Here is a 26,427-nt window from a genome sequence, read left to right as displayed (position 1 = left end):
CTTGGTGTGGTGGGTGTCCGCGCTCCAGATGTAGGAGCAGGGCCCCCCGCAGAAGTTGGCCATGTACTCGCGGGGCCCGGGACCCCCCAAACCCCCCCAAACCCCCTCAGGACCCCCCAAACCCCCTCAGGACCCCCCAAACCCCCTCAGGACCCCCCAAAGCCCCCCAAATCCCACCTTGGTGTGGTGGGTGTCGGCGCTCCAGATGTAGGAGCAGGGGCCCCCCGCAGAAGTTGGCCATGTACCCGCGGGGCCCCGGGACCCCCCAAACCCCCCCAAATCCCCCCAAATCCCCCCAAATCCCCCCCAAATCCCCCTCAGGACCCCCCAAACCCCCTCAGGACCCCCCTGGGACCCCCCAAAGCCCCCCAAATCCCACCTTGGTGTGGTGGGTGTCCGCACTCCAGATGTAGGAGCAGGGCCCCCGCAGAAGTTGGCCATGTACCCGCGGGGCTCGTGGATCCACTTCCACTGCAGGTCCCGCCGGAAATCGATGTACAGGGGGCGCACGCAGCAGCTCTGCTCCTCGGGCTGGGCGTTTGGGGGGTCCCGGGGTGAGAAATGGGGGTTTGGGGGGATTTTGGGGGATCCCGGGGTGAGAAATGGGGGTTTGGGGGGGGGTTTGGGGGGTCCCGGGGTGATAAATGGGGGTTTGGGGAGGATTTGGGGGGGTTTGGGGGGTGACAGGGTGAGAAATGGGGTTTTGAGGGGGTTTTGGGGGGTCCCAGGGTAAGAAATGGGGATTTGGGGGGAATTTGAGGGACTTTTGGGGGGCTTTGAGGGGGTTTAGGGGGGGTTTGAGGGGATTTTGGGGGGGTCCCAGGGTGATAAATGGGGGTTTGAGGGGGTTTTGGGGGGCTTTGAGGGGGTTTTGGGGGGATTTTGGGGGGGGTCCTGGGGGGTTTGGGGGGGTCCCCAGCTCTTCCCGAGTGGATAATGTGGGATTTTGGGGGACCTGGCGGGGTTTTGGGGGAATTTGGGGAGGATTTGGGGGGTCCCAGGGTGATAAATGGTGACTTGGGGGGGATTTGGGGGAGTTTCGGGGGGCTCTGAGGGGGTTTAAGGGGGGTTTGGGGGGGATTTGGGGGGTTTGGGGGGAGTTTGGGGAGTTTTGGGGGGCTCTGAGGGGGTTTGGGGGGGTTTGGGGGGGATTTGGGGGATTTTTTGGGGGAGTTTGGGGGGTCCCCAGCTCTCCCCGAGTGAATAAGGGGGGGGTCTGGGGAGGATTTTGGGGGTCCTGGCGGGGTTTGGGGGAATTTGGGGAGGATTTGGGGTTCCCTGAGGGTCCTGATTTTGGAGAAGGGTCCCCAATGTCCCCCAATGTCCCAAATGTCCCCAATGTCCCCAATCCCCCCCAGTGTCCCCAATCCCTCCAATGTCCCCAACCCCCCCAATGTCCCCAGTGTCCCCAATGTCCCCACTGTCTCCAATCCCCCCAATTCCCCCAATGTCCCTCCAATTTCCCCAGTGTCCCCAATGTCCCCACCCCCCCAACCCCCCCAGTGTCCCCAATGTCCCCAATGTCCCCAATCCCCCCAATGTCCCCAATGTCCCCAACCCCCCCCAATGTCCCCAATGTCCTCAGTGTCCCCAACCCCCCCAATGTCCCCAATGTCCCCAATGTCCCCAATGTCCCCAGTGTCCCCAATCCCCCCAATGTCCCCAATGTCCCCAATGTCCCCAGTGTCCCCAATGTCCCCAGTGTCCCCAACCCCCCCAATGTCCCCAATCCCCCCAGTGTCCCCGGTGTCCCCAATGTCCCCAACCCCCCCAATGTCCCCAATGTCCCCAATGTCCCCAACCCCCCCAGTGTCCCCAGTGTCCCCTCGGTGTCACCTACCCCCCGCAGTGCTGTCCCTCCAGTGCCCGGCGCTGCCGGTGGCCGTGCAGGGCCTGGGCGCGCTCGGGTGGCAGCGCCATGGCCAGGACGTGGGGGACACGGCGGTGACGGCGCGCGATGCTCTGCATGTCACCCCCGCTGCTGCTCGAACCCTGCGAGGGGACATTGGGGACATTGGGGACATTGGGGACATTGGGGACATTGGGGACACAGCGGTGACGGCGTGCGATGCTCTGCATGTCACCCCGCTGCTGCTCGAACCCTGGGGACAGCAATGGAGACATTGGGGACATCACTGGGGACATTGGGGACATTGGGGACATTGGGGACATTTGGGGGATTGGGGACAGTGGGGACATTGGGGACATTGGGGACATTTGGGGGATTGGGGACATTGGGGACATTGGGGACATTGGGGACGTGGGGGACACGGCGGTGACGGCGCGCGATGCTCTGCATGTCACCACGCTGCTGCTCAAACCCTGTGAGGGGGACATTGGGGGACATCATTGGGGACATTGGGGACATTGGGGACATTGGGGACATTGGGGACATCATTGGGGACATCATTGGGGACATTGGGGACATCATTGGGGACACTGGGGACATTGGGGACATTGGGGACATTGGGGACATCATTGGGGACATCACTGGGGACATCACTGAGGACATTGGGGACACAGCTCTGCATGTCACCATGCTGCTGCTCGACCCCTGGGGACATTGGGGACACTGGGGACATCACTGGGGACACTGGGGACACGGCTCTGAATGTCACCACGCTGCTGCTCGACCCCTGGGGACACCCAGGGGACACTGGGGGACAACGCTGGGGACCTTGGGGACGGCATTGAGGACATCACTGGGGACAGCACTGGGGACAATGTTGGGACACTGGGGACATTGCGGACATCATTGGGGACATTGGGGACATTGGGGACATTGGGGACATCGGGGACATCATTGGGGTCAGCACTGGGGACACTGTGGACATTGGGGACATCGTTGGGGACACGGGGACAGAGCTCGGCGCCGCTGCTGGAAACGCCGCCAAAATCGCCAAAAATTGGGGAAAAAAGCCCCCATGGTTCACAGAATCTCCTGGAATCTGCCCCAAAAAGCTGCCCCAGCTGCCCCAAATCCCCCCAAATCCGCCCGAAATCGCCCCGGAAATCCCAAATCCTCCCAAAATCCTCCCAAAATACCCCAAAATACCCCAAAATCCTCCAAAATCCCCCCAAATCCTCCCAAAATACCCCAAAATCCCCCCAAAATCCTCCCAAAATACCCCAAAATCCTCCCAAAATCCCCCAAAATCCCCCCAAATCCCCCCCAAAAGCCCCAAAATCTCCCCAAATCCTCCCCAATTTTTCCCAAAATCCCCCCCAAATCCCCCAAGTTCCCCCCAGAGGCCCCCAAATCCCCCCAAAATTCCCAAATCCCCCCCAAATCCAACAAATTTTTCCCCAAATTCCGAAATCACCCCGAGTTTCCCCCAATTTCCCCCTAAAAAATCCCCCCAAAACCCCCCCAAGATCCCCCAAAATCTCCCAAAATCCCCCCAAAATCCCCAAAAATCCCTCCAAATCTCCCCAATTGTTCCCAAAATCCCCCCCAAAATCCTTACCAAAATCCCCCAAAATCACCCAAAATCCCCCTAAAATCCCCAAAAACCCCCCCAAATCCCCAAATTCCCCTAAAAATCCCCCAAAATTTCCCAAATCCCCCCAAATTCCCCCAATTTCCCCCAAATCCCCCCAAAAAATCCCCCAAAAATCCCCCAAAAATCCCCCCAAAATCCCCCAAATCCCCCTAAAACCCCCCAAAATCGCCCAAAAATCCCCCCAAAATCCCCCCAAAATCCCCCAAAATCCTCCCAAAATCCCCCAAAATCCTCCCAAAATCCCCCCAAAATCCCCCAAACCCCCCAAATCCCCCCAAAATCCCCCAGACCCCCCGAGTCCCCCCGAATTCGGGGTACCCTCGATGCTGATCCGCAGCGCGCCGCTGTCGCTGTCGCCGTCGCCGCCGGGCTCGCAGGGGCAGTGCGCGCTCAGGCGGAACAGCCCCAGCGGCTCTGCCCGACAGGGGGGGAGAATGAGGGATTTGGGGGATTTTGGGGGGATTTGGGGATTTTGGGGGGTTTTGGGGGGATTTTGGGGGATTTGGGGGTGAATTTTGGGGGATTTTGGGAGAATTTTGGGGGATTTTGAGTGCGCGCTCAGGCGGAACAGCCCCAGCGGCTCTGCCCGACATTTGGGGAGAATTCGGGGATTTGGGGATTTTGGGGGGATTTGGGGGGATTTTGGGGATTTGGGGGTGAATTTTGGGGGATTTTGGGAGAATTTTGGGGGATTTGAGTGCGCGCTCAGGCGGAACAGCCCCAGCGGCTCTGCCCGATATTTGGGGGGGAGAAGGCGGGGTTGGGGGATTTTGGGGGGATTTGGGGATTTTGGGGGGATTTGGGGATTTTGGGGGATTTGGGGGGTTTGGGGGATTTGAGGGATTTTTTGGGGATTTTTTGGGGAATTTTGGGGGATTTTTGAGGGGGTTTGGGGATTTTGGGGGGATTTTTTGGGGGATTTTGGGGGGGATTTGAGAGGAATTTTAGGGGATTTTGGGGGATTTTAGGGGGTTTTAGGGGGATTTTGGGGGGATTTTGGAGGATTTTGGGAGAATTTTGGGGGATTTTGAGTGCGCGCTCAGGCGGAACAGCCCCAGCGGCTCTGCCCGACATTTGGGGAGAATTCGGGGATTTGGGGGATTTTGGGAGGATTTGGGGGGATTTGGGGGGATTTGTGGGATTTGGGGGGATTTTGGGGGGATTTTCGGGGATTTGGGGGATTTGGGGGATTTTGTGGGATTTTGAGGGGATTTGGGAGGGATTTTGAGGTGCGCGCTCAGGCGGAACAGCCCCAGCGGCTCTGCCCGATATTTGGGGAGAATTCGGGGATTTGGGGATTTTGGGAGGATTTGGGGATTTTTGGGAGGGATTTTGGGGGGATTTTGGGGGGATTTTGGGGGGATTTGAGGGATTTTTTGGGGAATTTGGGGGGATTTTTGAGGGGGTTTGGGGATTTTGGGGGGATTTTTGGGGGGTGAATTTGGGGGGATTTTTTGGGGGATTTTGGGGGGAATTTGAGGCGATTTTGGGGGGGATTTGAGAGGAATTTTAGGGGATTTTGGGGGGATTTTGGGGGATTTTAGGGGGTTTTAGGGGGATTTTGGGGGGATTTTGGGAGAATTTGGGAGGGATTTTGAGGATTTTTGAGTGCGCGCTCAGGGCGGGGAAACAGCCCCAGCGGCTCTGCCCGACATTTGGGGAGAAGGAGGGATTTGGGGATTTTGGGGGGATTTGGGGATTTTGGGGGATTTGGGGAGGGATTTTTGGGAGGGATTTTGGGGGGATTTGAGGGATTTTTGAGGGATTTTGGGGGGAAAATTTGGAAGGAATTTTGGGAGATTTGGGGGATTTTGGGGGGATTTTCGGGGATTTTGGGGGGAATTTGAGGCGATTTTGGGGGGATTTGAGAGGAATTTTGGGGGGTTTGGGGGATTCTGGGGATTTTGAGGGGATTTGAATGATTTTGGGGGTGAATTTTGGGGATTTTTAGGAGGGATTGTGGGGGGATTTTGAGTGCGCGCTCAGGCGGAACAGCCCCAGCGGCTCTGCCCGACAGGGGGGAGAAGGCGGGGTTTGGGGATTTGGGGGGATTTTGGGGGATTTTGGGGATTTTTTGGGGATTTGAGGGATTTTTTGGGGATTTTGGGGGGATTTTTGGGGGGATTTTGGGGGGGATTGAGAGGAATTTTGGGGGATTTGGGGGATTTTGGGGATTTTGAGGGGATTTTGGGAGAATTTTGGGGGATTTTGGGAGAATTTTGGGGGATTTTGAGTGCCACGCTCAGGCGGAACAGCCCCAGCGGCTCTGCCCGATATTTGGGGAGAAGGCGGGATTTGGGGATTTTGGGGGGATTTGGGGGGGTCTTAGGGGGATTTTGGGGATTTTGGGGGATATTGGGAGGGATTTTGGGGGATTTTGGGGGGATTTGGGGGGGATTTTGGGGGGATTTGGGGGGGATTTTGGGAGAATTTGAGAGGGATTTTGAGGATTTTTGAGTGCGCGCTCAGGGGGAACAGCCCCAGCGGCTCTGCCCGACAGGTGGGGGAAGGCGGGATTTGGGGATTTTGGGGGGATTTTGGGGGTTTGGGGATTTGGGGGGATTTTGGGGGGATTTGGGGGGATTTTTTGGGGATTTTTTGGGGAATTTTGGGGGATTTTTGAGGGGGTTTGGGGATTTTGGGGGGATTTTTGGGGGGTGAATTTGGGGGGATTTTTTGGGGGATTTTGGGGGGAATTTGAGGCGATTTTGGGGGGGATTTGAGAGGAATTTTAGGGGATTTTGGGGGAATTTTGGGGGATTTTAGGGGGTTTTAGGGGGATTTTGGGGGGATTTTGGGAGAATTTAGGAGGGATTTTGAGGATTTTTGAGTGCGCGCTCAGGCGGAACAGCCCCAGCGGCTCTGCCCGACATTTGGGGAGAAGGAGGGATTTGGGGATTTTGGGGGGATTTGGGGATTTTGGGGGATTTGGGGAGGGATTTTTGGGAGGGATTTTGGGGGGATTTGAGGGATTTTTGAGGGATTTTGGGGGGAAAATTTGGAAGGAATTTTGGGAGATTTGGGGGATTTTGGGGGGATTTTCGGGGATTTTGGGGGGAATTTGAGGCGATTTTGGGGGGATTTGAGAGGAATTTTGGGGGGTTTGGGGGATTCTGGGGATTTTGAGGGGATTTGAATGATTTTGGGGGGTGAATTTTGGGGATTTTGGGGGGATTTTTGGGGGGGATTTTGGGGGGGATTTGAGAGGAATTTTGGGGGATTTGGGGATTTTGGGGATTTTGAGGGGATTTTGGGGGATTTGGGGGTGAATTTGGGGGGATTTTGGGGATTTTGAGGATTTTTGAGTGCCGCGCTCAGGGGGAACAGCCCCAGCGGCTCTGCCCGACAGGTGGGGGAAGGCGGGATTTGGGGGATTTTGGGGGGATTTTGGGGGTTTGGGGATTTTGGGGGGATTTTGGGGGGATTTGAGGGATTTTTTGGGGATTTTTTGGGGAATTTTGGGGGATTTTTGAGGGGGTTTGGGGATTTTGGGGGGATTTTTGGGGGGGATTTGGGGGGGATTTGGGGGGGAATTTGAGGCGATTTTAGGGGGATTTGAGAGGAATTTTGGGGGATTTGGGGGAATTTGGGGGACTTTGGGGATTTTGGGGGATTTTGGGGGGATTTTGGGGTATTTTGGGGTATTTTTGGGGGGGATTTTTGGGGGGGGATTTTGGGGGATTTGGGGGATTTTTGGGAGGGATTTTGGGGGATTTGGGGGGATTTTTGGGGATTTTGGGGGTGAATTTTGGCGGGATTTTGGGGGGATTTTAGGGGGGGTTTTGGGGGATTTTTTGGGGATTTTTTGGGGAATTTTGGGGGATTTTTGAGGGTGTTTAGTGATTTTTTGGGGATTTTTTGGGGGATTTGGGGGGATTTTGGGGGGATTTTCGAAGGAATTTGAGGGGGTTTTGAGGGGGTTTGGGGGATTTTTTTGGGGTTTTTTTTGGAAATTTTGAGGGAAATTTTGAGGGATTTTTGAGGATTTTGGGGATTTTTGAGGGAGTTTGGGTGAGACTGGGGGGGAATTTTGGGAATTATTGAGGGATTTGGGGGATTTTGGGGGATTTTTGGAAACTTTGAGGGAATTTTGGGGATTTTTGGGAATTTGAGGGGAATTTGGAGGGAATTTTGGGGAATTTTGGGAATTTTGAAGGGATTTGGGGGGGTTTTGGGAAATTTTGGAGGATTTGGGGAGGATTTTGGGGGGATTTTGGGGAGCGATTTTGGGGGGATTTGGGGGGATTTGGGGGATTTTGGGGATTTTTGGAAATTTTAGGCGGAGTTTTGGGGAATTTGAGGGGATTTAGGGGGGATTTTGGGGGGATTTTGGGGATTTTTGAGGGAGTTTTGGGGGGATTTGGGGGAATTTTGGGGATGGGGAATTTTCAGGGGATTTTGGGGGTTGTTGGGAAAAATTGGGGAGGATTTGGGGAGATTTTGGGGGGATTTGGGGTGGATTTTAGGGATTTTGGGTGCAATTTGAGGAGATTTTGGGGGAATTTGGGGCAATTTGGGGATTTTTTGAGGGATTCCAGAGAATTTTTGAAGGACTTTTGGGCTTTTTGGGGAAATTTGAGGGAACTTCAGGGGATTTTGGGGGGATTTTGTCAGATTTGAGTGGAATTTTGTCCAATTTTTCTGAAATTTTCAGGAATTTTGTGGAATTTTTAAGAGTTTTGTGGATTTTGGGGACATTGGAGACACCACTGTCCCTCACCAGAGCCCCACCCAGAAATGGGGTCGGATTTTGGGGAGATTTTACCAAATTTGGGTGAAATTTTGGCCGATTTTTGTGGAATTTTCAGGAATTTTATGAAATTTTCAGGAATTTTGGGGAATTTTGGGACCTTTTGGGGATTTTGGGGACATGGGGACGCCGATGTCTGTCACCAGAGCCACACCCACAAATGGGGTCGGATTTTGGGGAGATTTTGTTGGATTTGGGTGAAATTTTGGCCGATTTTTGCAAAATTTTCTGGTATTTTATTAAATTTTTCAGGAATTTCGTGGAATTTTTGGGACTTTTTGGGGATTTTGGGGACATTGGCGACGTTGGGGACACCGCTGTCCCTCCCAGAGCCACACCCACACATGGGGTCGGATTTTGGGGGGATTTTGTCAAATTTGGGTGAAATTTTGGCCGATTTTTGTGAAATTTTCAGGAATTTTGTGGAATTTTGTGGAATTTATGAAATTTTCAGGAATTTCGCGGAATTTTGGGACTTTTGGGGGGATTTTTGGGATTTTGGGGACACTGGGGACACCGCTGTCCCTCACCAGAGCCCCACCCAGAAATGGGGTCGGATTTTGGGGACATTTTGCCAAATTTGGGTGAAATTTTGGCCAATTTTTGCAGAATTTCCTGGAATTTTATGAAATTTTCAGGAATTTCAGGGACTTTTTGGGGATTTTGGGGATTTGGGGACACCGCTGTCCCTCACCAGAGCCACACCCACACATGGGGTCAGATTTTGGGGAGATTTTGCCAAATTTGGGTGAAATTTTGGCCGATTTTTGCAGAATTTTCATGAATTTTGTGGAATTTTCAGGAATTTTGGGGAATTTTGGGACTTTTTGGGGATTTTGGGGACAGGGGGACACCGATGTCTGTCACCAGAGCCACACCCAGAAATGGAGTCGGATTTTGGGGAGATTTTGTTGGATTTGGGTGAAATTTTGGCCGATTTTTTACAAAATTTTCTGGTATTTTAAAAAATTTTTCAGGAATTTCATGGAATTTTGGGACTTTTTGGGGGATTTTTGGGATTTTGGGGACACTGGGGACACCACTGTCCCTCACCAGAGCCACACCCAGAAATGGGGTCGGATTTTGGGGAGATTTTGCCAAATTTGGGTGAAATTTTGGCCGATTTTTTTGAAATTTTCTGGAATTTTATGAAATTTTCAGGAATTTTGCAGAATTTTGGGACTTTTTGTGGATTTTGGGGATTTGGGGACGTTGGGGACACCGCTGTCTGTCACCAGAGCCACACCCACAAATGGGGTCGGATTTTGGGGAGATTTTGTTGGATTTGGGTGAAATTTTGGCCGATTTTTGGGAAATTTTCAGGAATTTTGTGGAATTTTGTGGAATTTAATGAAATTTTCAGGAATTTTGGGGAAGTTTGGGATTTTTTGGGGATTTTGGGGACAGGGGGACGCCGATGTCTGTCACCCGAGCCACACCCACCAATGGGGGTTGGATTTTGGGGAGAGTTCGCCAAATTTGGGTGAAATTTTGGCCGATTTTTTGCAGAATTTTCAGGAATTTTTTATAAAATTTTCAGGAATTTTATGGAACTTTGGGACTTTTTGGGGATTTTGGGGACATTAGGGAAACTGGGGACACCGCTGTCCCTCACCAGAGCCACACCCACAAATGGGGTCAGATTTTGGGGAGATTTTGCCAAATTTGGGTGAAATTTTGGCCGATTTTGTGAAATTTTCAGGATTTTTGTGGAATTTTGTGGAATTTTATAAAATTTCCAGGGATTTTGCAGAATTTTGGGACTTTTGGGGGGATTTTGGGGACATTGGGGACATTGGGGACACCGCTGTCCCTCACCAGAGCCACACCCACCAATGGGCTCGGATTTTGGGGAGATTTCGCCAAATTTGGGTGAAATTTTGACCGATTTTTTGCAGAATTTTCAGGAATTTTATAAAATTTCCAGGAATTTCAGGGACTTTTTGGGGATTTTGGGGATTTGGGGACACCACTGTCCCTCCCAGAGCCACACGACAAATGGGGTCGGATTTTGGGGAGATTTTGCCAAATTTGGGTGAAATTCTGGCCGTTTTTTGCAGAATTTTCATGAATTTTGTGGAATTTTCAGGAATTTTGGGGAATTTTGGGACTTTTTGGGGACAGGGGGACACTGGGGACGCCGCTGTCCCTCACCAGAGCCACACCCACACAATGGGGTCAGATTTTGGGGAGATTTTGCCAAATTTGGGTGAAATTTTGGCCAATTTTTGTGAAATTTTCAGGAATTTTATAAAATTTTCAGGAATTTTGGGGAATTTTGGGACTTTTTGTGGATTTTGTGGATTTGGGGACATTGGGGACACCGCTGTCCCTAACCATAGACTCACCCAGAAATGGGGTTGAATTTTGGGGAGATTTGGCCAAATTTGGGTGAAATTTTGGCCGATTTTTGCAGAATTTTCTGGAATTTTATGAAATTTTCAGGAATTTTGCAGAATTTTGGGACTTTTTGGGGATTTTGGGGATTTGGGGACATTGGGGACACCGCTGTCCCTCACCAGTGCCACACCCACAAATGGGGTCGGATTTTGGGGAGATTTTGCCAAATTTGGGTGAAATTTTGGCCGATTTTTGCAGAATTTTCAGGAATTTTGTGGAATTTTGTGGAATTTTATGAAATTTTCAGGAATTTTGGGGAATTTTGGGACTTTTTGGGGATTTTGGGGACATGGGGACGCCGATGTCTGTCACCAGAGCCACACCCACCAATGGGGTCGGATTTTGGGGAGATTTTGTCAAATTTGGGTGAAATTTTGGCCGATTTTTGCAGAATTTTCTGGAATTTTATGAAATTTTCCTGAATTTTGCAGAATTTTGGGAATTTTTGTGGATTTGGGGGATTTGGGGACGTTGGGGACACCGCTGTCCCTCACCAGTGCCACACCCACAAATGGGGTTGGATTTTGGGGGGATTTTGCCAAATTTGGGTGAAATTTTGGCCGATTTTTTGCAAAATTTTCAGGAATTTTATAAAATTTTTCAGGAATTTCGTGGAATTTTGGGACTTTTGGGGGGACTTTTTGGGATTTTGGGGACACTGGGGACACCACTGTCCCTCACCAGAGCCCCACCCAGAAATGGGGTCGGATTTTGGGGAGATTTTACCAAATTTGGGTGAAATTTTGGCCGATTTTTTTGAAATTTTCTGGAATTTTATGAAATTTTCAGGATTTTTGGGGAATTTTGGGACTTTTGGGGGATTTTGGGGACATGGGGACGCCAATGTCTGTCACCAGAGCCACACCCACAAATGGGGTTGGATTTTGGGGAGATTTTGCCAAATTTGAGTGAAATTTTGGCCAATTTTTGCAGAATTTTCAGGAATTTTGTGGAATTTTGGGACTTTTTGGGGACAGGGGGACACTGGGGACACCGCTGTCCCTCACCAGAGCCACACCCACAAATGGGGTCGGATTTTGGGGAGATTTTGCCAAATTTGGGTGAAATTTTGGCCGATTTTTGCAGAATTTTCTGGAATTTTGTGGAATTTTCAGGAATTTTACAGAATTTTGGGACTTTGTGTGGATTTTGGGGATTTGGGGACATTGGGGACGCCGCTGTCCCTCACCAGAGCCACACCCCACAGATGGGGTCGGATTTTGGGGAGATTTTGCCAAATTTGGGGGAAATTTTGGCCGATTTTTGTGAAATTTTCAGGAATTTTATAAAATTTTCAGGAATTTCGGGGAATTTTGTGGAATTTTTGGACTTTTTGTGGAATTTTGGGGATTTTGGGGACATTGGGACGCCGCTGTCCCTCACCAGAGCCTCACCCACACATGGGGTCGGATTTTGGGGAGATTTTGCCAAATTTGGGTGAAATTTTGGCCGATTTTTGCAGAATTTCCTGGAATTTTATGAAATTTTCAGGAATTTCAGGGACTTTTTGGGGATTTTGGGGATTTGGGGACGCCGATGTCTGTCACCAGAGCCACACCCAGAAATGGGGTCGGATTTTGGGGAGATTTTGCCAAATTTGGGTGAAATTTTGGCCGATTTTTTGCAAAATTTTTTGGTATTTTATAAAATTTTTCAGGAATTTTGTGGAATTTTGGGACTTTTTGTGGATTTTGGGGATTTGGGGACATTGGGGACACCACTGTCCCTCCCAGAGCCACACCCACAAATGGAGTCGGATTTTGGGGAGATTTTGTTGGATTTGGGTGAAATTTTGGCCGATTTTTGTGAAATTTTCCGGAATTTTCCGGAATTTTGCAGAATTTTGGGGAATTTTGTGGATTTTGTGGATTTGGGGACATTGGGGACATTGGTGACACCACTGTCCCTCACCAGAGCCACACCCACAAATGGGGTCGGATTTTGGGGAGATTTTGTTGGATTTGGGTGAAATTTGGCCGATTTTTGTGAAATTTTCAGGAATTTTGTGGAATTTTGTGGAATTTTATGAAATTTTCAGGAATTTTGGGACTTTTTGGGGACAGGGGGACCTTGGGACACCGCTGTCCCTCACCAGAGCCACACCCACAAGTGGGGTCAGATTTTGGGGAGATTTTGCCAAATTTGGGTGAAATTTTGGCCGATTTTTTGAAATTTTCAGGAATTTTGTGGAATTTTCAGGAATTTATGAAATTTTCAGGAATTTTGGGGAATTTTGGGACTTTTTGGGGACAGGGGGACATTGGGGACACCACTGTCCCTCACCAGAGCCTCACCCAGAAATGAGGTTGAATTTTGGGGAGATTTGGCCAAATTTGGGTGAAATTTTGGCCGATTTTGCAGAATTTTCAGGAATTTTATGAAATTGTATAAATTTTTCAGGAATTTTGTGGAATTTTGGGACTTTTTGGGGATTTTGGGGACAGGGGGACGCCGATGTCTGTCACCAGAGCCACACCCACAAGTGGGGTCAGATTTTGGGGAGATTTTGTTGGATTTGGGTGAAATTTTGGCCAATTTTTTGCAGAATTTTCAGGAATTTTATAAAATTTTCAGGAATTTTGTGGAATTTTGGGACTTTTTGGGGGATTTTGGGGACATTGGGGACGCCGCTGTCCCTCACCACCAGTGCCACACCCACAAATGGAGTCGGATTTTGGGGAGAGTTTGTTGGATTTGGGTGAAATTTTGGCCGATTTTTTTGAAATTTTCGGGAATTTTGTGGAATTTTGGGACTTTTTGTGGATTTTGTGGATTTGGGGACATTGTGGACACCGCTGTCCCTCACCAGAGCCACACCCACAAATGGGGTCGGATTTTGAGATTTTACCAAATTTGGGTGAAATTTTGGCCGATTTTTCTGAAATTTTCAGGAATTTTGTGGAATTTTGTGGAATTTTATGAAATTTTCAGGAATTTTGGGGATTTGGGGACTTTTTGGGGATTTTGGGGACATGGGGACGCCAATGTCTGGCACCAGAGCCACACCCACAAATGGGGTCGGATTTTGGGGAGATTTTGTCAAATTTGGGTGAAATTTTGGCCATTCTTTGCAGAATTTTCTGGAATTTTATGAAATTTTCAGGAATTTTGCAGAATTTTGGGAATTTTTGTGGATTTGGGGGATTTGGGGACGTTGGGGACACCGCTGTCCCTCACCAGTGCCACACCCACAAATGGGGTCGGATTTTGGGGAGATTTTGCCAAATTTGGGTGAAATTTTGGCCGATTTTTGCAGAATTTTCAGGAATTTTGTGGAATTTTGTGGAATTTTATGAAATTTTCAGGAATTTTGGGGAATTTTGGGACTTTTTGGGGATTTTGGGGACATGGGGACGCCGATGTCTGTCACCAGAGCCACACCCACCAATGGGGTCGGATTTTGGGGAGATTTTGTCAAATTTGGGTGAAATTTTGGCCGATTTTTGCAGAATTTTCTGGAATTTTATGAAATTTTCCTGAATTTTGCAGAATTTTGGGAATTTTTGTGGATTTGGGGGATTTGGGGACGTTGGGGACACCGCTGTCCCTCACCAGTGCCACACCCACAAATGGGGTTGGATTTTGGGGGGATTTTGCCAAATTTGGGTGAAATTTTGGCCGATTTTTTGCAAAATTTTCAGGTATTTTATAAAATTTTTCAGGAATTTCGTGGAATTTTGGGACTTTTGGGGGGACTTTTTGGGATTTTGGGGACACTGGGGACACCACTGTCCCTCACCAGAGCCCCACCCAGAAATGGGGTCGGATTTTGGGGAGATTTTACCAAATTTGGGTGAAATTTTGGCCAATTTTTTTGAAATTTTCTGGAATTTTATGAAATTTTCAGGATTTTCGAGGAATTTTGGGACTTTTTGGGGATTTTGGGGACATGGGGACGCCGATGTCTGTCACCAGAGCCACACCCACCAATGGGGTCGGATTTTGGGGAGATTTTGTCAAATTTGGGTGAAATTTTGGCCGATCTTTGCAGAATTTTCTGGAATTTTATGAAATTTTCAGGAATTTTGCAGAATTTTGGGAATTTTTGTGGATTTGGGGGATTTGGGGACGTTGGGGACACCGCTGTCCCTCACCAGTGCCACACCCACAAATGGGGTTGGATTTTGGGGGGATTTTGCCAAATTTGGGTGAAATTTTGGCCGATTTTTTGCAAAATTTTCAGGTATTTTATAAAATTTTTCAGGAATTTCGTGGAATTTTGGGACTTTTGGGGGGACTTTTTGGGATTTTGGGGACACTGGGGACACCACTGTCCCTCACCAGAGCCCCACCCAGAAATGGGGTCGGATTTTGGGGAGATTTTACCAAATTTGGGTGAAATTTTGGCCGATTTTTTTGAAATTTTCTGGAATTTTATGAAATTTTCAGGATTTTCGGGGAATTTTGGGACTTTTGGGGGATTTTAGGGACATGGGGACGCCAATGTCTGTCACCAGAGCCACACCCAGAAATGGGGTCGGATTCTGGGGAGATTTTGTCAAATTTGGGTGAAATTTTGGCCAATTTTTGCAGAATTTTCATGAATTTTGTGGAATTTTCAGGAATTTTGGGGAATTTTGGGACTTTTTGGGGACAGGGGGACACTGGGGACGCCGCTGTCCCTCACCAGAGCCACACCCACACACGGGGTCGGATTTTGGGGAGATTTTGCCAAATTTGGGTGAAATTTTGGCCGATTTTTCTGAAATTTTCAGGAATTTTGTGGAATTTTGTGGAATTTTATGAAATTTTCAGGAATTTTGGGGATTTGGGGACTTTTGGGGGATTTTGGGGACAGGTGGTCGCCAATGTCTGTCACCAGAGCCACACCCACCAATGGGGTCGGATTTTGGGGAGATTTCGCCAAATTTGGGTGAAATTTTGGCCGATTTTTTGCAGAATTTTCAGGAATTTTATAAAATTTCCAGGGATTTTGCAGAATTTTGGGACTTTTTGGGGGATTTTGGGGACATTGGGGACGTTGGGGACACCGCTGTCCCTCACCAGAGCCACACCCACAAATGGCGTCGGATTTTGGGGAGATTTTGCCAAATTTGGGTGAAATTTTGGCCGATTTTTGCAGAATTTTCAGGAATTTTATGAAATTTTAATAATTTTTCAGGAATTTTGTTGAATTTTGGGACTTTTTGGGGATTTTGGGGACATGGGGACAACGATGTCTGTCACCAGAACCACACCCACAAATGGGGTCAGATTTTGGGAAGGTTTTGTTGGATTTGGGTGAAATTTTGGCCGATTTTTTGTGAAATTTTCTGGTATTTTATAAAATTTTTCAGGAATTTCGTGGAATTTTGGGACTTTTGGGGGGATTTTTTGGGATTTTGGGGACACTGGGGACACCACTGTCCCTCACCAGAGCCCCACCCAGAAATGGGGTCGGATTTTGGGGAGATTTTGCCAAATTTGGGTGAAATTTTGGCCGATTTTTTGTGAAATTTTCCGGAATTTTGTGGAATTTTGTGGAATTTTGTGGAATTTTATGAAATTTTCAGGAATTTTGGGGAATTTTGGGACTTTTTGGGGATTTTGGGGACAGGGGGACGCCAATGTCTGTCACCAGAGCCACACCCAGAAATGGGGTCGGATTTTGAGGAGATTTTGCCAAATTTGGGTGAAATTTTGGCTGATTTTTGCAGAATTTTCTGGAACTTTGTGGAATTTTGTGGAATTTTATGAAATTTTCAGGAATTTCAGGGAATTTCGGGACTTTTTGTGGATTTTGGGGATTTGGGGACATTGGGGATGCCGCTGTCCCTCACCAGAGCCACACCCACACACGGGGTCGGATTTTGGGGAGATTTCACCAAATTTGGGTGAAATTTTGGCTGATTTTTGTGGAATTTTGTGGAATTTTATGAAATTTTCAGGATTTTTGGGGAATTTTGGGACTTTTGGGGGATTTTGGGGACATGGGGACGCTGATGTCTGTCACCAGAGCCACACCCAGAAATGGGGTTGGATTTTGGGGAGATTTTGCCAAATTTGGGTGAAATTTTGGCCGATTTTTGCAGAATTTTCATGAATTTTGTGGAATTTTCAGGAATTTTGTGGAATTTTGGGACTTTTTGGGGACATTGGTGACGTTGGGGACACCGCTGTCCCTCCCAGAGCCACACCCACAAATGGGGGTTGGATTTTGGGGAGACTTTGTTGGATTTGGGTGAAATTTTGGCAAATTTTTGCAGAATTTCCAGGAATTTTATGAAATTTTCAGGAATTTCAGGGACTTTTTGGGGATTTTGTGGATTTGGGGACATTGGGGACACCGCTGTCCCTCACCAGAGCCACATCCTCACAGCCGAATTTTTTGAGGGGATTTTGCCAAATTTGGGTGAAATTTTGGCCGATTTTTGCAGAATTTTCAGGAATTTTATGAAATTTTCAGGAATTTCACAGAATTTTGGGGATTTTGGGGATTTGGGGACACTGGGGACACCGCTGTCCCTCACCAGAGCCACACCCACAAATGGGGTCGGATTTTGGGGAGATTTTGCCAAATTTGGGTGAAATTTTGGCCGATTTTTTGCAAAATTTTCAGGAATTTTATGAAATTTTCAGGAATTTTGGGGAATTTTGGGACTTTTTGGGGACAGGGGGACATTGGGGACACCACTGTCCCTCACCAGAGCCACACCCACAGATGGGGTCAAATTTTGGGGAGATTTTGCCAAATTTGGGTGAAATTTTGGCCGATTTTTGCAGAATTTTCAGGAATTTTATGAAATTTTATAAATTTTTCAGGAATTTTCGGGAATTTTGGGACTTTTTAGGGATTTTGGGGGACAGGGGGACGCCGATGTCTGTCACCAGAGCCACACCCACAAATGGGGTCGGATTTTGGGGAGATTTTGCCAAATTTGGGTGAAATTTTGGCTGATTTTTGCAGAATTTTCTGGAACTTTGTGGAATTTTCAGGAATTTTATGAAATTTTCAGGAATTTCAGGGAATTTTGGGACTTTTTGGGGATTTTGGGGATTTGGGGACATTGGGGACACCGCTGTCCCTCACCAGAGCCACACCCACAAATGGGGTCGGATTTTGGGGAGATTTTGCCAAATTTGGGTGAAATTTTGGCCGATTTTTGGGAAATTTTCCGGAATTTTGTGGAATTTTATGAAATTTTCAGGAATTTTGGGACTTTTTGGGGAGTTGGGGACATTGGGGGACACCGCTGTCCCTCCCAGAGCCACACCCACAAATGGGGTCAAATTTTGGGGAGATTTTGCCAAATTTGGGTGAAATTTTGGCTGATTTTTGCAGAATTTTCAGGAATTTTATGAAATTTTATAAATTTTTCAGGAATTTTGTGGAATTTTGGGACTTTTTGGGGATTTTGGGGACATGGGGACGCCGATGTCTGTCACCAGAGCCACACCCACAAATGGGGGTTGGATTTTGGGGAGATTTTGTTGGATTTGGGTGAAATTTTGGCCAATTTTTGTGAAATTTTCAGGAATTTTATAAAATTTTTCAGGAATTTCGTGGAATTTTGGGACTTTTGGGGGATTTTTGGGATTTTGGGGACACTGGGGACACCACTGTCCCTCACCAGAGCCACACCCACCAATGGGGTCGGATTTTGGGGAGATTTTGCCAAATTTGGGTGAAATTTTGGCAAATTTTTGCAGAATTTTCCTGAATTTTGTGGAATTTTCAGGATTTTCGGGGAATTTTGGGACTTTTTGGGGACAGGGGGACATTGGGGACGCCGCTGTCCCTCCCAGAGCCACACCCACACACGGGGTCGGATTTTGGAGGGATTTTGCCAAATTTGGGTGAAATTTTGGCCGATTTTTGCAGAATTTTCAGGAATTTTATGAAATTTTATAAATTTTTCAGGAATTTTGTGGAATTTTGGGACTTTTTGGGGATTTTGGGGACATGGGGACGCCGATGTCTGTCACCAGAGCCACACCCACAAATGGGGTCAGATTTTGGGGAGATTTTGTTGGATTTGGGTGAAATTTTGGCCGATTTTTTGCAGAATTTCCAGGAATTTTATGAAATTTTCAGGAATTTCGGGGAATTTGGGGACTTTTTGGGGATTTTGGGGATTTGGGGACATTGGGGACACCGCTGTCCCTCACCAGAGCCACACCCACCAATGGGGTCGGATTTTGGGGAGATTTTGCCAAATTTGGGTGAAATTTTGGCCGATTTTTGTGAAATTTCCCTGAATTTTGTGGAATTTTGGGACTTTTTGTGGATTTTGGGGATTTGGTGACATTGGGGACCTTGGGGACACCGCCGTGGCTCACCGGAGCCGCGCAGCCACTGGCGGACGGTGTCGGTGACGTCGAACCAGAGCCACTCGTCCTCGGGGGGTGACGCGCACGGAGCGGCCGTGCAGGAACCGCCAGGAGGAGTTCCCGAAACCCTGGGGACACCAGGGGACAGCGGGGGACAGTGGGGACACTGGGGACACCGGGGGGGTTGGGGACACTGGGGGGATTGAGGAGGTTGGGGACATTGGGGACATTGGGGGCATTGGGGGGGTTGGGGACATTGGGGACACTGGGGGCATTGGGCAGCGGGCAGCAAGGATGTCCCCAATGTCCCCACTGTCCCCACTGTCCCCAATGTCCCCACTGTCCCCAGTGTCCCCAACGTCCCCAATGTCCCAAATCCCCCCAATCCTCCCAATGTCCCCAAACGTCCCCAAACCCTCAGCGAACCCAATGTCCTTAAACATCCCCCACCCCCCCAATGTCCCCAATGTCCCATTGATGTCCCCAATGTCCTCAATCCCCCCCAATCCCCTCAGTGTCCCCAAACCCCCCAATGCCCCCAATGTCCCCAAACTCCCAATTCCCCAAACCCCCCAATGTCCCCAATGTCCCCAAACTCCCAATTCCCCCAACCCCCCCAATGTCCCCACTGTCCCCAATGTCCCCAATGTCCTAAAACCCCCAAACCTCCCAATGTCCCCAGTCGCCCCAATGTCCCCAATGTCCCCAACATCCCTAACCCCCCCAATGTCCCCAATCCCATCAATGTCCCCAGCCCCCCCAATGTCCCCAATGTCCCCAATCCCCCCAGTGTCACCAATCCTCCCAATGTCCCCAATGTCCCCAACATCCCTAACCCCCCCAATGTCCCCAATCCCATCAATGTCCCCAGCCCCCCCCAGTGTCCCCAATGTCCCCAACATCCCCTCAATGTCCCCAATGTCCCCAACATCCCCTCAATGTCCCCAATGTCCCCAATGTCCCCAATTCCCCTCAATGTCCCCAATCCCCCCTCAATGTCTCCAACGGGCCCAGTGTCCCAAATCCTCCCAATGTCCCCAATGTCCCCAACCCCCCCAATGGCGCCAATGTTCCCAACATCCCCACCATCCCCAATGTCCCCAATGTCCCCAACGTCCCCACTGTCCCCACTGTCCCCAATGTCCCCAATGTCCCCAATCCCCCCAATCCCCCCAGTGTCCCCAATGTCCCCAATCCCCCCAATCCCCCCAGTGTCCCCAATGTCCCCAATGTCCCCAGTGTCCCCAATGTCCCCAGTGTCCCCTGCCCACCTGGTAGAGTTCCACTCTCTGCTCCAGCCCCACTGTCCCCAAATGTCCCCAATGTCCCCAATGTCCCGAAACCCCCAAACCTCCCAATGTCCCCAATCCCCCCTCAATGTCCCCAATGTCCCCAACATCCCCAATGTCCCCAATGTCCCCAATGTCCCCAATCCCCCCAGTGTCCCCAGTGTCCCCAATGTCCCCAATCCCCCCCCAATGTCCCCAATCCCCCCCCAATCCCCCCAATGTCCCCAATGTCCCCAGTGTCCCCAACATCCCCACTGACCCCAATGTCCCCAATGTCCCCAATCCCCCCAGTGTCCCCAGTGTCCCCAGTGTCCCCTGCCCACCTGGTAGAGCTCCACTCTCTGCTCCAGCCCCGCTGTCCCCGCGGTCCCCGCTGTCCCCTGCGCTGTCCCCTGTCTGAGCATGCGCAGCTCGGCCCGGCTCAGCTCGGCCCGGCCCAGCCCCGCCCGCACCCGCGAGGCGTTAAACAGGAAATAGAGACTGCGGGGGGAGGGGCGCCAGCGCTCCGTGTCACCTGTGAGGGGACAGTGGGGACATTGGGGACATCGGGGGCATTGGGGACAATGGGGACATCGGGGACATTGGGGACATTGGGGACATCGGGGACATTGGGGACATTGGGGACATTGGGGACATCGGGGACATTGGGGACATCGGGGACATCGGGGACATTGGGGACATCGGGGACATTGGGGACATTGGGGGCATTGGGGACACTGGGGACACTGAGGCGTTAAACAGGAAATAGAGACTGCGGGGGGAGGGGCGCCAGCGCTCCGTGTCACCTGCGGGGGGACATCGGGGACATCGGGGACATCGGGGACATTGGGGACATTGGGGACATTGGGCACATTGGGGGGATCGGGGACATTGGGGACATTGGGGACATTGGGGACAGTGGGGACAGTGGGGACATTGGGGACATTGGGCACATTGGGGACATTGGGAACAGGGGGGACATTGGGGACATTGAGGGGATTGGGGACATTGGGGATAGTGGGGACATTGGGGACATCGGGGACACTGGGGACATTGGGGACAGTGGGGACACTGAGGCGTTAAACAGGAAATAGAGACTGCGGGGGGAGGGGCGCCAGCGCTCCGTGTCACCTGTGGGGACATTGGGGACATTGGGGACACTGGGGGGATTGGGGACATTGGGGACATTGGGGACAGTGGGGGGATTGGGGACATTGGGGACAGTGGGGACAGTGGGGACATTGGGGACACTGGGGACATTGGGGACATTGGGGGATTGGGGACACTGGGGACATTGGGGGGACATGCAGAGGACACTGGGGTCACAGGGTCACTGTGTCACCTCAGGGCCACCTTGGGGACACTGTGTCACCTTAGGGACACCTTGGGGTCACCAGGTCACCTGGGGGTCACTGTGTCACCTCAGGGCCACCTCAGGGTCACGGGGTCACCCCGGGGTCACTGTGTCACCTCAGGGCCACCTCGGGGACACTGTGTCACCTTAAGGACACTGCAGGGTCACCAGGTCACCACGGGGTCACCGGGTCACCTCAGGGTCACTGTGTCACCTCAGGGCCACCTCGGGGACACCAGGTCACCTCAGGGACACCTTGGGGTCACCGGGTCACCTGGGGGTCATTGTGTCACCTCAGGGACACCGCAGGGTCACCAGGTCACCACAGGGTCACCAGGTCACCTCAGGGTCACTGTGTCACCTCAGGGCCACCTCGGGGTCACCTCAGGGTCCCTGTGCCACCTCAGGGCCACCTTGGGGTCACCGGGTCACCTCAGGGTCCCTGTGTCACCTCAGGGACACCGCAGGGTCACCGGGTCAGCTCAGGGTCCCTGTGTCACCTCAGGGACACCGCAGGGTCACCGGGTCACCTCAGGGACACCTTGGGGTCACTGGGTTACCACAGGGTCACCAGGTCACCTCAGGATCCCTGTGTCACCTCAGGGTCACCTCGGGGTCATCTCAGGATCCCTGTGGCACCTCAGGGACTTCTTGGGGTCACTGGGTCACCTTGGGGTCACCAGGTCACCTCAGGGTGACTGTGTCACCTCAGGGCCACCTTGGGGTCACCTCAGGGTCACTGTGTCACCTCAGGGACACCGCAGGGTCCCCAGATCACCTTGGGGACACTCAGGGTGACCCTGACCCTGTCCCCTAACCCTGACCCTGACCCCATGACCGTGTCCCCAGTGTCCCCAGTGTCCCCAGTGTCCCCCTGTCCCCCAATGTCCCCAATGTCCCTGTCCCCAATCCTCCTAATGTCCCTAATGTCCCCAGTGTCCCCAGTGTCCCCCCAGTGTCCCCAGTGTCCCCAGTGTCCCTCACCTTCCCCGGGGCTCTCCATGGGGAAGCGCTCCTCGGGCTGCTGTCCCTCCGTGTCCCCCCAATGTCCCCAATATCCCCGATGTCCCCGATGTCCCCAGTGTCCCCAGTGTCCCCTACCTTCCCCGGGGCTCTCCATGGGGAAGCGCAGCAGCTCCTTGGCGTGGCAGTCCTGCGGCTCCTCGGGCTGCCAGAGCCGGGCCCGGGTCCCTCTGTCCCCCGTCCCTCCCCATGTCCCCCTGTCAGCTGTCACCCTGATGTCCCCCCAATGTCCCCAGTGTCCCCAATCCCCCCAGTGTCCCCAATGTCCCCAATGTCCCCAATGTCCCCTACCTTCCCCGGGGCTCTCCATGGGGAAGCGCAGCAGCTCCTTGGCGTGGCAGTCCTGCGGCTCCTCGGGCTGCCGGAGCTGGGCCGGGGTCCCTCTGTCCCCCGTCCCTCCCCATGTCCCCCTGTCAGCTGTCACCCGCAGTGTCCCCCCAGTGTCCCCAATGTCCCCAATGTCCCCCAGTGTCCCCAGTGTCCCTCACCTTCCCCGGGGCTCTCCATGGGGAAGCGCAGCAGCTCCTTGGCGTGGCAGTCCTGCGGCTCCTCGGGCAGCTGTGTCCCTACGTGTCCCCATGTCCCCAATGTCCCCAATGTCCCCAATGTCCCCAATGTCCCCAGTGTCCCCAATGTCCCCTACCTTCCCCGGGGCTCTCCATGGGGAAGCGCAGCAGCTCCTTGGCGTGGCAGTCCTGCGGCTCCTCGGGCTGCCGGAGCCGCGCCCGCTGCCGCAGCAGCTCACGGGTGCTGCTGTTCCTGTGTCTCCCCGGTGTCCCCCCAGTGTCCCCGATGTCCCCAGTGTCCCCAGTGTCCCTCACCTTCCCCGGGGCTCTCCATGGGGAAGCGCAGCAGCTCCTTGGCGTGGCAGTCCTGCGGCTCCTCGGGCTGCTGTGTCCCCAATGTCCCCCCAATGTCCCCAATGTCCCCAGTGTCCCCCCAATGTCCCCAGTGTCCCCGATGTCCCCAGTGTCCCCAGTGTCCCTACCTTCCCCGGGGCTCTCCATGGGGAAGCGCAGCAGCTCCTTGGCGTAGTAGTCCTGCGGCTCCTCGGGCTGCCGGAGCCGCGCCCGCTGCCGCAGCAGCTCGCGGGTGCTGCTGTTCCTGTGTCTCCCCGGTGTCCCCCCGGTGTCCCCAGTGTCCCCAGTGTCCCCAGTGTCCCTACCTTCCCCGGGGCTCTCCATGGGGAAGCGCAGCAGCTCCTTGGCGTAGTAGTCCTGCGGCTCCTCGGGCTGCCGGAGCCGCGCCCGCTGCCGCAGCAGCTCGCAGGTGCTGCTGTCCCTGTGTCCCCCCGGTGTCCCCCCGGTGTCCCCAGTGTCCCCAGTGTCCCCAGTGTCCCTCACCTTCCCCGGGGCTCTCCATGGGGAAGCGCAGCAGCTCCTTGGCGTAGTAGTCCTGCGGCTCCTCGGGCTGCCGGAGCCGGGCCCGCTGCCGCAGCAGCTCGCGGGTGCTGTTGTAGAGCGCCCGCACGTCCTCGGGCAGCGCCGGGGCCGGGCCGGGCTCGGGCGGCGGCGCCGGTAACCGGAGCTTGCTCAGGATCTGGCCCCGCACGGCCTCGATGCGCTTCAGCCGCGCCGCCTCCAGGTCCAGCGTGCGGCAGGTGGAGAGAGCGCGGGCCGGGCCGGGCGGGGCGGACAGCAGCACGGACAGCAGCACGGACAGACGGACGGACAGCGGCACCGACAGCGGCACCGACAGCGGCACCGACAGACGGACGGACAGCGGCATGGACAGCGGGACGGAGAGCGGCATGCCGGGGGCCACCGGACAGCGGGATAAACCCTCGGGAGAGACCGGGAGGGACCGGGATAAACCCTCGGGAGGGACCGGGAGGGACCGGGATAAACCCTCGGGAGGGACCGGGATGGACCGGGATAAACCCTCGGGAGAGACCGGGAGGGATCGGGATAAACCCTCGGGAGGGACCGGGATAAACCCTCGGGAGGGACCGGGAGGGACCGGGATAAACCCTCGGGAGGGACCGGGATGGATCGGGATAAACCCTCGGGAGAGACCGGGATGGATCGGGATAAACCCTCGGGAGGGACCGGGAGGGATCGGGATAAACCCTCGGGAGGGACCGGACACGGGACACCAGGAGAGACCGGGAGGGACCGGGATAAACCCTCGGGAGGGAACCGGAGGGACCGGGATAAATCCCTCGGGATGGGCGGGGATAAACCCTCGGGAGGGACCGGGATAAACCCTCGGGAGGGACCGGGATGAACCCTCGGGAGAGACCGGGATAAACCCTCGGGAGGGACCGGGAGGGACCGGGATAAACCCTCGGGAGGGACCGGGATGGATCGGGATAAACCCTCGGGATGGACCGGGATGGATCGGGATAAACCCTCGGGATGGACCGGGAGGGACCGAGATAAATCCCTCGGGAGGGACCGAGATGAACCCTCGGGAGAGACCGGGATAAACACTCGGGAGGGACCGGGATGGATCGGGATAAACCCTCGGGAAGGACCGGGAGGAACAGGGATAAAACCCTCGGGAGGGATCGGACACGGGACAGCAGGAAAGACCGGGAGGGACCGGGATAAACCCTCGGGAGGGACCGGGATGGACCGGGATAAACCCTCGGAAGAGACCGGGAGGAACCCTCGGGAGAGACCGGGAGGGACCGGGATAAATCCCTCGGGAGGGATCGGGATAAACCCTCGGGAGGGACCGGGATAAACCCTCGGGAGGGATCGGGATAAACCCTCGGAATGAACCGGGATAAACCCTCGGGAGGGACCGGGAGGGATCGGGATAAACCCTCGGAATGAACCGGGATAAACCCTCGTGAGAGACCGGGAGGGATCGGGATAAACCCTCGGGAGGGACCGGGATGGACCGGGATAAACCCTCGGGAGGGACCGGGAGGGATCGGGATAAACCCTCGGCAGGGACCGGAATGGACCGGGATAAACCCTCGGGAGGGACCGGGAGGGACCGGGAGGAATTCCGGGAGAAGTTAAATACTCCGGGACCGGGATAAACCCCCCCTAGAACGGGTTAAACCTCCCCGGAACGGGTTAAACCTCAGGGACTGGGATAAACCTCCCCGGAACGGGATAAACCTCCGGAGCGGGACGGGAATAAAGCCCTGGAACCGGGATAAACCCCTGGAATCGGGATAACTCCCCTAGAACCGGGATAAATCCTCCTAAAACCGGGATAACTCCCCTAGAACCGGGATAAATCCTCCTAAAACCGGGATAACTCCCCTAGAACCGGGATAAACTCCCCTAGAACCGGGATAAATCCTCCTAAACCAGGATAACTCCCCTAGAACCGGGATAAATCCTCCTAAAACCGGGATAACTCCCCTAGAACCGGGAGAAATCCTCCTAAAACCGGGATAACTCCCCTAGAACCGGGATAAATCCTCCTAAAACCGGGATAAATCCCCTAGAACCAGGACACGCCCCCCGGGACAGCGATGAACTCCCGGACCGCGATATATCGTCCCAAACCGGGATAAACTCCCCAAACCCGGGATAAATCCTCCTAAAACCGGGATAACCCCCCGGAACCGGGATTAAACCCCCTAAAACCGGGATTAAACCCCCTAAAACCGGGATAAACCTCCCTAGGAACGGGATAAACCTCCCTAGGAACGGGATAAACCTCCCTAGGAACGGGATAAACCTCCCTAGGAACGGGATAAACCTCCCTAGGAACGGCCACGCCCCCGGGCCCGGGATAAACTCCCGGCCCGCGATCAAACCCGGGATAACCCCCCCCGGAACCGGGACTTAACCCGGGACAGCCCGCCCGGATTTCCCCTCCCGGGCTCGGTTCCGCTCCCGACTGTCCCGGTCCGGATGTCCCGGTTTATCCCCCCGGTTTATCCCGGTTTGT

At 52.8% G+C, this 26,427-nt stretch overlaps 1 protein-coding gene across 1 annotated transcript; it reads right to left on the bottom strand.

Annotated features, from left to right (window-relative positions):
- Positions 1-25,173, bottom strand: TGFB1 (transforming growth factor beta 1; the record flags this gene model as incomplete). Its single annotated transcript, XM_059837590.1, is given in 10 exon segments — positions 1-63; positions 442-531; positions 1,837-1,968; positions 2,300-2,322; positions 3,822-3,917; positions 18,934-18,997; positions 18,999-19,052; positions 20,537-20,727; positions 23,913-24,384; positions 24,450-25,173. Coding segments are annotated over 9 exon segments (1,122 nt in total), but the record flags the coding sequence as incomplete, so codon positions are not given.
- Between the last annotated feature and the right edge of the window lie 1,254 nt (positions 25,174-26,427).

This window comes from Haemorhous mexicanus, unplaced genomic scaffold (assembly GCF_027477595.1).
Source record: "Haemorhous mexicanus isolate bHaeMex1 unplaced genomic scaffold, bHaeMex1.pri scaffold_180_ctg1, whole genome shotgun sequence".
Lineage (NCBI taxonomy): Eukaryota > Metazoa > Chordata > Aves > Passeriformes > Fringillidae > Haemorhous > Haemorhous mexicanus.
Note: the sequence above shows the minus strand (reverse complement) of the source record. Positions and strands in the feature narration are given on the sequence as shown.